Source organism: Trachypithecus francoisi, unplaced genomic scaffold (genome assembly GCF_009764315.1).
Source record: "Trachypithecus francoisi isolate TF-2019V2 unplaced genomic scaffold, Tfra_2.0 Lachesis_group11, whole genome shotgun sequence".
NCBI lineage: Eukaryota > Metazoa > Chordata > Mammalia > Primates > Cercopithecidae > Trachypithecus > Trachypithecus francoisi.
Genome location: NW_022681456.1, coordinates 34612920 through 34628399, shown reverse-complemented (window position 1 = coordinate 34628399; position 15480 = coordinate 34612920). Strand labels below are relative to the sequence as shown.

Genomic DNA, 15480 nt, shown 5'->3' with positions numbered 1-15480 from the left:
TTTATCTCTTACTCAGCTCTGGGAGACAAAGAAAGTATGTAAGAACTCTGCTATAATGTTAAAGCAAGAAGTAGATGTTGTGTTTCAAGAAAATGAAGTGATGGTCCTTGCAGTTGACCATATAAGACGTCTGCAAGTGAGTATTTTTTAGAAAAAATTGGAAAATTGTTTTGGTTGAATTTTCTATTCAGTTTTTCTTGTTTTTGGACCTGGGATTAAACATAATTATTTTGTATCTAACAGTTGTCCAGTAGACATTGGTTAAATAAATATACGTAGGTCTCAAGCTGAGGCTCAGATATGCTTATATTTAGAATTAAATTAGATAATTCCTCATCTCACTGCTCTTCTGTTGGTATCTATGGTCACATTCTTTGATTTGCATGGAGTCTAAGAATACCATGAGGACAAACTCATGTTGTCTACAAGAGTGATTCAGACATGTGTGCAAGGGGGATGAGCATATAGAAGTATTTTTAAAAGGGAAGGATTCCAGGGTCTTTGAAAGAACAGAAGTCATTTTAGATGAGGAAGGAGTCTGAGTGATTGGAACTGAGATGAAAGGACCTGGGCTTTACATACTGAAGTACGCCTGTTCATTCATTTACACACACCTTTGTTAAGTAGATATTTATTGAATGCCCATTTTGGCCCTTGAGGAGGAAAGGGTTGTGTAGTAAAATTGAAAGAACTGTATTGCTTAGGGATCCAAACAGCACTACTCTAGCCTATTCTCCCCCACCCTCCAACAAAGAGTGGGACACATGAGAGGAAGGCATTTCTCAACTAGCTGAAGAGAAAAGGAGTCCCAAAGATCCATTGGCAGAGGAATATACCATTCCAGGAGCTCAGAGTGGTGGTAACAGATGCCCTAAGAGCAGATGCCCTAAGGAGCACTGGAGTTCAAGAGCAGGTTGGCACCACTGTGCTGGTGGCTAAATAAGGTGTCATTGCATTGACAGAGATGTCCTGGAAGTGGTGATAGTGTAGATAGTGGCAGTAAGACAAAGCAGATGCCTCATGGAAGATCAAACACAAGAGGCTATCTATATATTGGTCAGCCCAAGTAGAACAGCAGAGTATGGACCATTGAAGGAGGTGTCAGCATGTGGAGCTGACAGCATGTGACTGTGACTTGTGGCTAAGAGAGGTGGTAAGAGCAAGCAGCCAGATAAGAAGGGCAGGAGGTGGCATGGCTTTTATGTGAACTGGTGGGACATTCTCCCTTGCCCTGAGGATTCCCTGAGACATAGGATTGAGAAGGACAGAAACCCTTTCATAGTGAGGGCTAATTTTCTTTCTTTTGTTTTTCTGTTGAGATAGTCTCTCTCTGTTGCCTAGGCTGGGGTGCAGTGGCATGATCTTGGCTCACTGCAACCTCCGCCTCCTGGGTTCAAGAGATTCTCATGCCTCAGCCTCCCGAGTAGCTGGGACTACAGGCGTGTGCTACCACTTTGAGCCTCAGTTTTTAAGGTCCTTTTCTTCTTACAGTCTCTGAGCTAGTTACAGGGTCAAAGTAGAATCCAAATTCAGGAGTAGACACTGGGAGTAAATCGCTTGGCATGTGGTAACTTCTTGTTTACTGTGGCTGTCAAAATCAAGCTGTAAGTCACTGCTGAATATGGCTTGCTTTGATTTTACAAGTTTTACTATTGTCCTCAATATGCTGATTAGGAGCCCTTAATACACAGTACTTCTGGGGTGAATTGGAATGTGGAATTCCATGTGAATTTCTCATTAACTGGTTTTTAGAAAGCTGATTCTTCCACTTGGGATATTTCCACTCCAGTTTTTTTGTCAAATTTAGTGTCCTCATGCTTGTATTTCCTTTATTAAATTTGTGCAACCTGTCTTTAATGACTGTTGTAACTGTGACACTTCTATGACAGTGGTTGTGGGAGAGTTTAGAGGATAAACTTAATAGTTTCATTTAAGTGAATAAAACATTTTTTAGTTTTTACTCAGAGAGCTCTTGAAATTAATTTTTGAGAGAAGGAAGATGTTCAGCTCTTCGTAGTTCAGTTTTCATTTTGAATATCTAATAGATAAAAACATGCTAGGTAAAATAATGTTAAGGAAAAGCTACCTGTGATTGATTGACTGTAATCTTTGTACCAGAAACAAAGATGACTGCTTATTTCATGTTGAAAAATAATTCAAGAGTTTTAGTTTATGACACTAAGTTAGAGAGAGGTATCTGACAATTGATTTAAGCTTGAGAGATATTTTCCCAGGTCACATGTTTTAGATGAGTGATAAAGCATCATAATTCATGGGATTTAAGCATTGGTACAGATTATGAAATTAGGTAATCTTTGTTTCAGCATTGTAAATCCAGCTATGCAAATTATGCTTATGAGTTCTTCTCCATTGTCCTCGCTGCCCCCGCTCCAAGAGAAAGAATCTTAATTTACACTGTTTTGTGAGTGATTTGGAGGATATAAGCCCCATTTTAATTTGTCTTTTTATGTCTGTCTCAGTCTTGTTTGACCAACAGCTTTGAAATGTAGCAGAAAAGTATATTTTAACAAACGATAGCCCTATTAAAAGTGGGCTTTGTGAAGAAACGGAAAACGGTGTGGAGCTAGCTGTGGGATTACAAATCAGACAGATGTGTCTCAGGTGGCAGGCACAGCAGCTGCTTTTTAAACCTTGTAATGCTCGTTTTATTTTATGAAAATGTATTTGAACCACCAAAGTGGAATGAAATGAAAGTGTGAAGTGCTAAATGCAGCTGCTGAGACTAGGATATGGCTTTGTTGTTCCCCTGAGAACTCTTGTTGGTTATTTTCTGTGTTTTATTTTATTTTTTTCAATTGAAGCCTCTGTTCTAAAGAACAAAATCTGCTCTTACAGCCTAATAACTGATTTTGCCTCATTTTTCATTAGCTCATTAATGGAAAAACAGGTCAGATTGATTATCTGACTGAAGCTCAAGTTAGCTGCTGTTGCTTAAGTCCACATCTTCAATACATTGCATTTGGAGACGAAAATGGAACCATTGAGGTATTCAGTGCTAGTCTTCAGAATCTTTCTGTACAGAATTAATTAATTAAAACTAATTATATGTCTGGCATTATGCACTTCTATTTTTATTTATTTTTATTTTTGAAATGGGGTCTTGCTGTGTCATCCATGCTGAGTGCAGTGACACGATCACAGCTGACTGCAGGCTTGACCTTCTGGGCTCAAGTGATTCTCCCACTCAAGCCTCCTGAGTAGCTGGGACTACAGGTGTGTGTCACCATGCCTGAATAATTTTTTATTTTTTGTAGAGATGGGGTCCCCTATGTTGCCCAGGCTGGTCTCAAACTCCTGGGTTTAAGCGATTGTCCTGCCTCAGCCTCCCAAAGTGTTGGGATTATGGGCATGGGAGCCACTGTGCCTGGCTATTGTATACTTTTTTTTTTGAGACAGGATCTCACCTTGTTGCCCAGGCTGGAGTGCAGTGGCCCAATCTTGACTCACTGCAACCTTCGCCTCCCAGGCTCAAGGAATCCTCCCACCACAGCCTCCTGAGTAACTGGGACTTCAGGTATGCACCACCACACCCAGCTAATTTTTCTGTTTTTGTAGAGATGGAGGTTCACCAGTGTTGCCCAGGCTGGCCTTAAACTCTTGGGCTCAAGTGATCTGCCCATCTTGGCCTCCCAGAGTGCTGGGATTACAGTTGTGAGCCACCACCCCCAGCCTATTATACACTTTTATACTAATAAATCTTTCTGTGATCTATTAATCATTGTTCTGTTAAACTAAAAATCGTCTTATCCAGTTGGCTGTATATTTTTCAGATTTCCTATATTACTGTTTCTCATGCTTTTTGTCTTTTTATGTCCCTTATTCTCTACTTAGTTGTTTGGCTGTTCTCCACATATATCAAACACTATCTATCAAGATTTCACTAACTATGCAAAGAGCACTCTTTTCTCCTCTTATTAGAAGCCCAGCCATATGGGGTATAAGTTGTTTCCATTTTGGTTCTGATAAGGCTCATGGGGAATATTGGTGCAGGGCTGCCTGTGCTTGCCCGCTCCACCAATCCTTGCTGTTCTACTTTTGGTGGCAGAAGTACCTCAGTTCACCACCTGAAATCCTTAATTTATCTAACAAGACCAAATAAGTAAAAATAGAAAGATGTTACAAGGCAAAAAATGTAGTATAATAAAAGGCATTTTGGGTAAAAATATTGTTGTCTTTATCACAAGTGAAATTCACAAAAGCACATTTTCTCTAGCTTTATAATGATTTTAAAAACCATTATATTTTAATGTTTTATACCAAAAACATTGGTTCCTTCTCTCACTTTTTCTCACCAGGCATCTAGGAATTATTTTTTAACCAATTACTTATGGCACTGGCCACAGTATTTTACTTTGGATTCATTTTCTTAAGGAATTACACAAATATTCTGTAGTCCATATTGCCCCACGGAGAAGAGACTATATGCTTAGACACAAAGTGAAGAAGGAAGCTTTTAAGACAGTGATCTCTATACTCTTATATATTTGCTATGACCCTTGTGTCATGGATTGAGAATTCAGGCTTTGTTTTCTCTTTATTATTGTGAAAAATTTATTTATCATTTGTTAAGATGTGTACTATTCTGAGAAAGTACATTATGGATATGTATTTCTTAAGGGATAATTGTATGTTTACAGGTGAACCTTAGAGTTCCATCTCAGGCTCATCTCTCAAACTGTTGTGTATTATTATTTATTCTTAAGGAGTCCTTAGTTTCTCTTTTATCTTAACCTCGATGTCAAGTCAGTACCACATTCTTTTCATTTTTACCATCTATCTTAAAATAAGTCTTTTAGATAGTTTAAAAATAAACTCACAACACACATATGTGCTTCATCCACATCGTTAGTTACCTCAAAGTCATCAAATAATATAAATAATACATAATGAACCATGTGAAATTACCAATATTTACCTACAAAGTGGCAGTTTTGTATGGTGTATCCTCATATCATCAAATGATAGCAACTACCATTTATTAACTGTTTACTGTGCCAGATGCTCTCATTGAATTCTTTTTTTTTTTTTTTATACTTTAAGTTCTAGGGTACATGTGCACAACGTGCAGGTTTGTTACATATGTATATATGTGGCATGTTGGTGTGCTGCACCCATTAACTTGTCATTTACATTAGGTATATCTCCTAATGCTGTCCCTCCCCACTCCCCCCACCCCACAACAGGCCCCGGTGTGTGATGTTCCCCTTCCTGTGTCCAAGTGTTCTCATTGTTCAGTTCCCACCTATGAGTGAGAACATGCGGTGTTTGGTTTTCTGTTCTTGCGATAGTTTGCTGAGAATGATGGTTTCCAGCTGCATCCATGTCCCTACAAAGGACATGAACTCATCCTTTTTTATGGCTGCATAGTATTCCATGGTGTATATGTGCCACATTTTCTTAATCCAGTCTATCATTGATGGACATTTGGGTTGGTTCCAAGTCTTTGCTATTGTGAATAGTGCCGCAATAAACGTATGTGTGCATGTGTCTTTATAACAGCATGATTTATAATCCTTTGGGTATATTCCCAGTAATAGGATGGCTGGGTCAAATGGTATTTCTAGTTCTAGATCCTTGAGGAATTGCCACACTATTTTCCACAAGAGTTGAACTAGTTTACAGTCCCACCAACAGTGTAAAAGTGTTCCTATTTCTCCACATCCTCTCCAGCACTTGTTGTTTCCTGACTTTTTAATGATCGTCATTCTAACTGGTGTGAGATGGTATCTCACTATGGTTTTGATTTGCATTTCTCTGATGGCTAGTGATATGAGCATTTTTTCATGTGTCTGTTGGCTGCATGAATGTCTTCTTTTGAGAAGTATCTGTTCATATCCTTCACCCACTTTTTGATGGATTATTTCTTGTAAGTTTGTTTAAGTTCTTTGTAGATTCTGGATATTAGCCCTTTGTCAGGTAAGTAGATTGCAAAAATTTTTTCCCATTCTGTAGGTTGCCTGTTCACTCTGATGGTAGTTTCTTTTGCTGTGCAGAAGCTCTTTAGTTTAATTAGATCCCAATTGTCAATTCTGGCTTTTGTTGCCATTGCTTTTGGTGTTTTAGACATGAAGTCCTTGCCCATGCCTGTGTCCCGAACGGTATTGCCCAGGTTTTCTTCTACGGTTTTTATGGTTTTAGGTCTAGCATTTAAGTCCTTAATCCATCTTGAATTAATTTTTGTATAAGGTGTAAGGAAGGGATCCAGTTTCAGCTTTCTACTTATGGCTAGCCAGTTTCCCCAGCACCATTTATTAAATAGGGAAACCTTTCCCTATTGCTTGTTTTTGTCAGGTTTGTCAAAGATCAGATGGTTGTAGATGTGTGGTATTATTTCTGAGGGCTCTGTTCTGTTCCATTGGTCTATATCTCTGTTTTGGTACCAGTACCATGCCATTTTGGTCACTGTAGCCTTGTAGTAGTTTGAAGTCAGGTAGTGTGATGCCTCCAGCTTTGTTATTTTGGCTTAGGATTCACTTGGCAATGTGGGCTCTTTTTTGGTTCCATATGAACTTTAAAGTAGTTTTTTCCAATTCTGTGAAGAAAGTCATTGGTAGCTTGATGGGGATGGCATTGAATCTGTAAATTACCTTGGGCAGTATGGCCATTTTCACGATATTGATTCTTCCTATCCATGAGCATGGAATGTTCATTTGTTTGTGTCCTCTTTTATTTTGTTGAGCAGTGATTTGTAGTTCTCCTTGAAGAGGTCCTTCACATCCCTTGTAAGTTGGATTCCTAGGTATTTTATTCTCTTTGAAGCAGTTGTGAATGGGAGTTCACTCATGATTTGGCTCTCTGTTTGTCTGTTATTGGTGTATAAGAATGCTTGTGATTTTTTCTCATTGATTTTGTATCCTGAGACTGCTGAAGTTGCTTATCAGCTTAAGGAGATTTTGGGCTGAGACGATGGGGTTTTCTCATTGAATTCTTATAACATCCTGGATGTTCGGTGGTGGTATTCTTGTTTTAAAGACGTCTAAACTCTTATTTCCACAATTTTCATAAAATCAGTAAGTGGCAGAGCTAGGATTCAAACCCAGATCTCTGAGGCTATGTGCTCAACTGTTATGCTATTCTGCCCTTGCCTTATAGGGTTTGTGAGATCGTTCATCCCGCTCATTTAGGAAGGTTCCCATTCACACAGTTCCCCTTTGTTTTCAAGGGGCTTTTCTTCCAGACGTGTGGGTTAGGTTTGAGTTTCTGGAATCTCCTGCTTTAGCATCATCTGTATTTTCCTTAGGCTTTCTTGAGTACATTTTAATTTGGTCCATGAAACATATTTCCTCTCTTTTTGTTTTCTTTTTTTGGTATGAGTTCATTTGAAAGCCTTTTTTTTTTTTTTTGACATAGTTATTATCTTTTGAATTTGTTACTACTTTTATTTGGAGTATTATTAGTCTTTGGCCCTCTTAAGTATTCTCATTGCACTGCCCACCAGCCTTCTCGTATCCTCTTTTCCTTTACCTGTCTCCCTCATCATCTTTTATCTTCCCTTGTTTGTGTTGTTTTATGAAGAATTTGCCATCCAGGACTTACTTACTTTCTTCTCTCATATCCATCTTAAATGTCTTTTTTTTTTTTTTTTTTTTTGGAGGGCGAGCCTAGACAGCCACTTGTTTGATGAAGTGGGGAGTTGAGTAATCAGAAGGACCACTGGTTCCTACTGCTGTCTGATGATTGCAGGGAGTGTTTTATTTTAGGGTATAATATGTGCATATATATGTGATATTCATTTGTTTTTAATTAGGGTGAAAGCACCAGATGGAAATTCTGTACCCTCTAGTCTAATTTTAGTTTAATATCTTTGGGGTGTAATGCCTATGTGTTGCTTAGTTTCTTCATATTAATTTTCTGTGTTTTTCTGCTTTGAAGATTTTAGAACTTGTAAACAATAGAATCTTCCAGTCCAGGATTCGGCACAAGAAAACTGTATGGCACATCCAGTTCACAGCCGATGAGAAGACACTTATTTCAAGTTCTGATGATTCTGCAATTCAGGTGAGAGGGAGGTTGAACTCTTAACGTATTTAATGCTGATTCTAAAATGAACACTATGATTATGTCTAAAATCTGATGTATATTTTAAGCACATTGCTTTGGGCATGCATTCAGATTATGCACATGGGCTTAGATGATTGGTGTTTCATATTTTTCTGTGGGTGAGACAGACAGTTTGTCTTAGAACCCTCTGTTGGAAGGGTGTTTATTTTGAAAATGAAGGGTTTGTTTGCATTTTCTTGCCTGCGTTGGTATTTGGATTTGTATCAGTAAGTATACTTTTTGCCACATTTATGTAATTTCTCTTTATTTTTCTTTACAGTAGTAAAATCCAATGGAAATCATTTCATTCTTTCCTTTTAAGAACAAGATGTTTATTACAGGAATGAAATTCTGTGAAAAGAGAATAGTTTGACATAATAAAGAATTGTGGATATGGAGGCCTAAGCTTACTATATATATATATATATATATATATTTTTTTTTTTTTTTTGAGACGAAGTCTCGCTCTGTCGCCCAGGCTGGAATGCAGTGGCCGGATCTCAGCTCACTGCAAGCTCTGCCTCCCGGGTTCATACCATTCTCCTGCCTCAGCCTCCCGAGTAGCTGGGACCACAGGCACCCGCCACCTCGGCCGGCTAGTTTTTTGTATTTTTTAGTAGAGACGGGGTTTCACCATGTTAGCCAGGATGGTCTCGATCTCCTGACCTCGTTGATCCGCCCGTCTCGGCCTCCCAAAGTGCTGGGATTACAGGCTTGAGCCACCGCGCCCGGCCACTATATATTCTTTTAAAATTTACTTGATTATTAAAGTCCCAAAGCACATTGTTTTAAAATTCAAATAGTACTACAAGATTTATTATGAAAAGTAGACCCTTTCCCCCATTTCTCATTCTCCAGAGGCACCATTTTTAGCTTTTAGATGTTTCTTTTGATATTACCTTCATGCCTCTGTATGGCATGCTTATAGTGCTCTTCTTGATTTTACCATTTGAGAAATTATCTATCGAATTCCCTACAGGAAGATGTCGCTTTTTTCCTTCTCCCACCTGTCCTGCCTTCAGCTTATGTGCATGCACACGTTCACAGACACTCATTTATCAATCCATTTATCCCAATTATGACGAAATTTTGTTTAGATCCTTCCTGTTATTATGATCACTGTGTACTAAGGGTACTGTGAATGCGTTTTTTGTCTTAATGCAGTGTAGGAAAATTTGACCTTTGGGTGTAGTTGGAAATTATTTTACACTAAAACTTTGAAGACATTGTTCCATTTTCTTCCAAGTTCCAAAGTTCATGTTGAAAAGTTTGAAGCCATTTTGCTGCCTAATCTTTCTCTCTGGAAGATTTTAGGGTATTCATTTTGTCCCCAGAATTTTGAAATTTCCTGATGATATACTGTGGTGTTAGTTTTTATTCATCGTTTTGGACATTCAGTCTTCCTTCTCAATTTGGAAACCTATGTTTTTCAGTTCATGGAAGTTGGATTATTTCTTTGATTCTTTCCTTTTTGTTCCAGTTTGCTTTTTCTTTTTGTAACAACCATTATTCAGATGTTAGATCTCCTGGACCGATAATCTAGTTTTCTTTTTTCACATTTCATCTTTTTATACTGTGCTTTATTTTTTTTCCTTTTCTTTTTTTTTTTTTTTTTGAGATGGAGTCTCACTCTGTTGCCCAGGCTGGAGTGCAGTGGTGTGATCTCGACTCACTGCAACCTCTGCCTCCTGGGTTCAAGCAGTTCTCTTGCTTCAGCCTCCTGGGTAGCTGGGATTACAAGCGCATGCCACTATGCCAGACTATTTTTTTGTATTTTTTTAGTAGAGGTGAGATTTCACCGTGCTGGCCAGGCTGGTCTCAAACTCCTGACCTCATGATCCTCCCGCCTTGGCGTCCCAAAGTGCTGGGATTACAGGCGTGAGCCCCTGCACCTGGCCTACTGTGCTCCGTTTTCTGGGAGTTTTCCTCAGTTTGCCTTCCAGCCATTTTATTGAGTTTTTCATTTCTACTATTATATTTCTAATGCATTAAATTCTTTTTTTTTTTTTTTTGTAGTATTAATTAGGTTGGTGCAAAAGTAAATGTGATTTTGGATCGTGCATTTTATTTATTTATTTATTTTAATTTTTTAATTAAAGTTCTAGGGTACATGTGCATAACGTGCAGGTTTGTTACATATGTATACTGATGCCATGTTGGTGTGCTGCACCCATCAACTCGTCAGCACCCATCAATTCATCATTTATATCATGTTATTTTGTAGATAGAATATTTTATCTCTCTGAGGAGATATACACACAGACAGGTAAATAAATATATATAATATATATAGAAATTACACACACATACACGCATGCACACACACACATATGTGTAATTTTTTTTTCTTTTTTTTTTTTTTTTTTAAGACGGAGTCTCGCTCTGTCGCCCAGGCTGGAATGCAGTGGCCGGATCTCAGCTCACTGCAAGCTCCGCCTCCTGGGTTCACGCCATTCTCCTGCCTCAGCCTCCCATGTAGCTGGGACTACAGGCGGCCGCCACATCGCCTGGCCAGTTTTTTGTATTTTTTAGTAGAGGTGAGATTTCACCGTGCTGGCCAGGCTGGTCTCAAACTCCTGACCTCATGATCCTCCCGCCTTGGCGTCCCAAAGTGCTGGGATTACAGGCGTGAGCCCCTGCACCTGGCCTACTGTGCTCCGTTTTCTGGGAGTTTTCCTCAGTTTGCCTTCCAGCCATTTTATTGAGTTTTTCATTTCTACTATTATATTTCTAATGCATTAAATTCTTTTTTTTTTTTTTTGTAGTATTTAATTAGGTTGGTGCAAAAGTAAATGTGATTTTGGATCGTGCATTTTATTTATTTATTTATTTTAATTTTTTAATTAAAGTTCTAGGGTACATGTGCATAACGTGCAGGTTTGTTACATATGTATACTGATGCCATGTTGGTGTGCTGCACCCATCAACTCGTCAGCACCCATCAATTCATCATTTATATCATGTTATTTTGTAGATAGAATATTTTATCTCTCTGAGGAGATATACACACAGACAGGTAAATAAATATATATAATATATATAGAAATTACACACACATACACGCATGCACACACACACATATGTGTAATTTTTTTTTTCTTTTTTTTTTTTTTTAAGACGGAGTCTCGCTCTGTCGCCCAGGCTGGAATGCAGTGGCCGGATCTCAGCTCACTGCAAGCTCCGCCTCCTGGGTTCACGCCATTCTCCTGCCTCAGCCTCCCATGTAGCTGGGACTACAGGCGGCCGCCACATCGCCTGGCCAGTTTTTTGTATTTTTTAGTAGAGATGGGGTTTCACCGTGTTAGCCAGGATGGACTTGATCTCCTGACCTCGTGATCCGCCCGTCTCAGCCTCCCAAAGTGCTGGGATTACAGGCTTGAGCCACCGCACCTGGCCTTTTTTTTGTTTTTTTGAGATGGAGTTTCACTCTTCTTGCCCAGGCTGGAGTGCAATGGTGCCACCTTGGCTCACCGCAATCCCCGCCTTCCAGGTTCAAGCAATTCTCCTGCCTCAGCCTCCTGAGTATCTGGGATTACAGGCATGTACCACCACACCCAGCTAATTTTTGTATATTTAGTAGAGATGGGGTTTCATCATGTTGGTAAGGCTGGTCTTAAACTCTGGATCTCAGGTGATTCACCTACCTTGGCCTCCCAATGTGCTGGGATTAGAGGCATGAGCCACTGCGCCTGGCTTATATATTTAATTTTTTTCCCCATAAATTTTTATTTGGCTGCATAGTTGCTGTTCCCTCCAAGTTGCTTTTTTCTGTTTGGTTGTTTTGACCTCCTATTTTGAAGGCCTCCTTAGCTCTCAGTGGTATTAGCTACCAGAGATGTGTACTAAACAACTGACTGAAAGCTCTGTGTGTTGACTGAGATCTTCTCTAAAAGGTGATCTGAAAGGGGAACTTTTATTGTGAGTATCTTCAGGTCTTTTGTCTTGGTCTCCTCAGATTCCTAGAGAGGAATTTTCTGCTCTCTTGCCTGAAGGATAAACCTGGCTGGCAGGTTCTTAGAGCTAAGTTGGGAAAGAGAACAGGAAGTATTAATAGATGTTGGATCTCAACATTTAGTATGTAAACCTTCCCTTGATCCCTCGTTATCAGAATTGTAATTCTACCCTGAGTTGTGCTGGTGCCCTTAAATTCCGAGATTCTTCTTTCTAGTTTGCTGTCACTGTCTGTCTACTTTCTTCCCTTTTTTCTCATAGTAACTTTAGGATTCAGCAGCAATTCTTCTCTTTTTTGAGACAGTCTTGCTTTATTGCCCAGGCTGGAGTGCCGTGGTGCAATCTCTGCTCACTGAAACCTCCACTTCTGAGGTTCAAGTGATTCTTCTGCCTCAGCCTCCTGAGTAGCTGGAATTACAGGCACCTGACACCACACGCAGCTAATTTTTTGTATTTTTAGTAGAGACAGGGTTTCACCATGTTGGCCAGGCTGGTCTTGAACTCCTGATCTCAAGTGATCTGCTCACCTTGGCCTCCCAAAGTGCTGGGATTACAGGTGTGAGCCACCGTGCCTGGCCTTCTTTTTTATATGAAATCAAGTTTCCTAAACTCCTTGGAGGAGTGGGGAAGTCCAGCATTTCTAGCTTCACAGGTCTGCAGCTCCTTCTCTTGTTTTCATGAGGCATTAAAAATATGGCCTTGCTGGGCACAGTGGCTCACACCTTTAATACCAACACTTTGGGAGTCTGAGGTGGAAGGATTGCTTGAGGCCATGAGTTAGAGACCAGCCTGTGCAACACAGCAAGACCCCATCTCTACAAAATAAAATAAATTAGCCAGGTGTGGTAGTGCATGCCTGTAATCCCAGCTACTCAGGAGTCTGAGGTTGGAGGATTACTTGAGCCTAGATGGTCCAGGCTGGAGTGAGCTATGATCATGCTACTGCACTCCAGCCTGGGCAACAGAGCAAATCCCCATCTCAAATATATAATGGCCTTGTTCTTAGGAGATCTCTTTGTTCCATCTCCTTCCCTCACAGTTATTTGGACCTTCTCTTTCTTTTGTTGCCCTTATCCTTGTTATACTCCATTTGGATTCTATTCCCTGTGGTTTCTCCTCATTGTAGGGTTGTCCTGGTTAATTTTATGAGCTCACAAGGCTCACATTGCTCCAGTCCTTCCAGACTATACCCAGCCCCCTCACACTCAGTGTCTGCTACTCTTCTCTAGTTGGTCCATTGCACTTTCTGGTGAACACCATGTGGCTATCTTAGGATTCTCTGCCTCCTAATTCCTAATACTTATATTCTTAGCCCCACCCTCATTTCCTCCTTTGGGTATACTTAGTACCTTCCATTTTTGAGCATTTTGGGAGTTCGTAATGCCGATTTTGTTGCTTTAGACTTTTTCTTTTCTTTTCTTAGCCCCACCCTCATTTCCTCCTTTGGGTATACTTAGTACCTTCCATTTTTGAGCATTTTGGGAGTTCATAATGCCGATTTTGTTGCTTTAGACTTTTTCTTTTCTTTTTTTTTTGAGACAGTCTTGCTCTGTTGCCAGGCTGAAGTGCAGTGGCACGATCTTGGCTCACTGCAGCCTCCATCTCCTGGGTTTAAGCGATTCCCCTGCCTCAGCCTCCTGAGTAGCTGGGACTACAGGCACGTGCCACCATGCCTGGCTAATTTTTTTTTTTTTGTATTTTTTTTAGTAAAGATGGGGTTTCACCATGTTGGCCAGGACGGTCTCGATCTCTTGACCTTGTGATCCTCCCGCCTCAGCCTCCCAAAGTGCTGGGATTACAGGCATGGCCACCGCGCCTGGCCGCTTTTGACTTTCTCTAATGCCTTTAGGATTCTGTTTTCTTGACTTTGCTGAGTCAGTTACCATTCTCCTGCTTTCCAGCCTCCCACATTTTGTTGCTGTTATCTCCTTTCTCATTCTTTTGACCTTGCCATTTTAGTAGGGCTTTAGAAGTGAAGGAGATAATGCATATGTTCAGTGGAAGCTATTATATTCTTTTATTTGTATATATATATATTGCTTGTGGTGGCAATATTTAATTATATTGTTAAAAATGGTTTTGGGAAAAAGATCTTTTAATGTTATGTCTGTGTGAGTCCTAGGAAGGAGTATGATTTGAATGAAATTTGGCTTCAGTACAGAAACTTACTTGTTATAGGCTCCCATGACACTGGTGTTCTAGCTGTAAAACTCAGTGTAATATTCACCTTTCTTCCTCTCCAGATGTCTTTGAAATGGGTAAAACTAAAAACTACATTTGATGAAGTTCTTTTGAGACGTTGTATACTATGTAGTTTTCTATCAAAAGTTAAATTCATAAGGTTTTTATGACCAGCTTGACGATTTCAGGTATTCTCAGCTAGAGGGAAGAATAATTTCTAGAAATATTTTTAGAAAAGGAGTTAGATTATATTTAGAAATATGGTATTATATTATAGAAATAAGTAGTTGTGTTTCTTCCTCTTTTTCTGTTCTACTCAGAATACTTCTTACATTTACAGTGTTTTAAATGTAATAACACTCTGCAGATATTTTCAAGAAATGACCGGTTGGGTTTTGTTTTCATTTTTTAAAGTTTTTGTAAATGATTATATGGAGGTTTGTTTTAATCATCTTTGTATCCCCAATGCCTGGAATGCAGTAAGGGTTCTGTAAATCTTTGCTGAGCTGAAGTTATTGCCAAAATTTGAAGAATCAACCCACCTGATTATCGCTCTTAGGATTGTGAAAATTGAGGTCTACTTTGGTAGTTTTTGATCCTTTACCTTGATGTAAATAAAGACCAAGTATTACTCATGCTTACGTGAGCCAGTATATGACTGTGTTAGTTCTTGCTGGTATGAAATGTTTCTTTATGCTAGATCCTTGTTTGATTCATATTTGCTTTGCATATAGGTACTAAATAAACATTTGTTAAATAAGTTAATTTGAAGTCAAGTATTAATAGAGCTCTAAATACAGTTGCTTTGATTTAGTAATTAAGAGATGTCCTTTACATAGCGCATAAAAATAAACTTCTGTGTACCTTTGTGTCTCAGATGCATTTGTATGCATATTTTGTGCTAGTTACTCATATTATTTCAATCCCCCCATACCTTTCCTTATGTCTGAGGAGCTCCTCCTGAAGCTGCACGTGAAAAACAATGCCTTCTCACTTCTGTCATTTTGAGGATTGTATTAGGGGATAGCTGAGATATTTGAACCTTGGAAACTCTGTGTTCTGGTTTGAAGCTGCTTTGATCAACTGACCTTCCCAGGCCAGTTTCAGTGGAACCAGGATCTGTAGACTTCCCCAGCTTGTAGGTTCAGAAATCTGTGACTATGTAATTAGGATAATTTTCTCAGGAAAATTTAATCAGATGGTGAGCTCACTGGCATATTGTGTGTTCTTTTTTTTTTTTTTTCCTCTCTATCTTCTGGTATAATTAACTGTTCTCCAAGCAACTGA

General features: G+C 39.3%; 1 protein-coding gene across 3 annotated transcripts in view; it reads left to right on the top strand.

Annotated features, from left to right (window-relative positions):
- Positions 1 to 15480, top strand: part of APAF1 (apoptotic peptidase activating factor 1) — a 96081-nt gene that overhangs the window by 68144 nt on the left and 12457 nt on the right. The window contains exons 20-22 of one of the 3 annotated variants that reach the window (XM_033220953.1): positions 17 to 136; positions 2890 to 3006; positions 7894 to 8019. The exons of 1 other annotated variant lie outside the window; for it this stretch is intronic. In XM_033220953.1, the coding sequence (XP_033076844.1) occupies positions 17 to 136; positions 2890 to 3006; positions 7894 to 8019 (363 nt within the window). The remainder of the gene's footprint in view (positions 1 to 16; positions 137 to 2889; positions 3007 to 7893; positions 8020 to 15480) is intronic. One more of the 3 variants, XM_033220954.1, reaches the window with a different exon arrangement.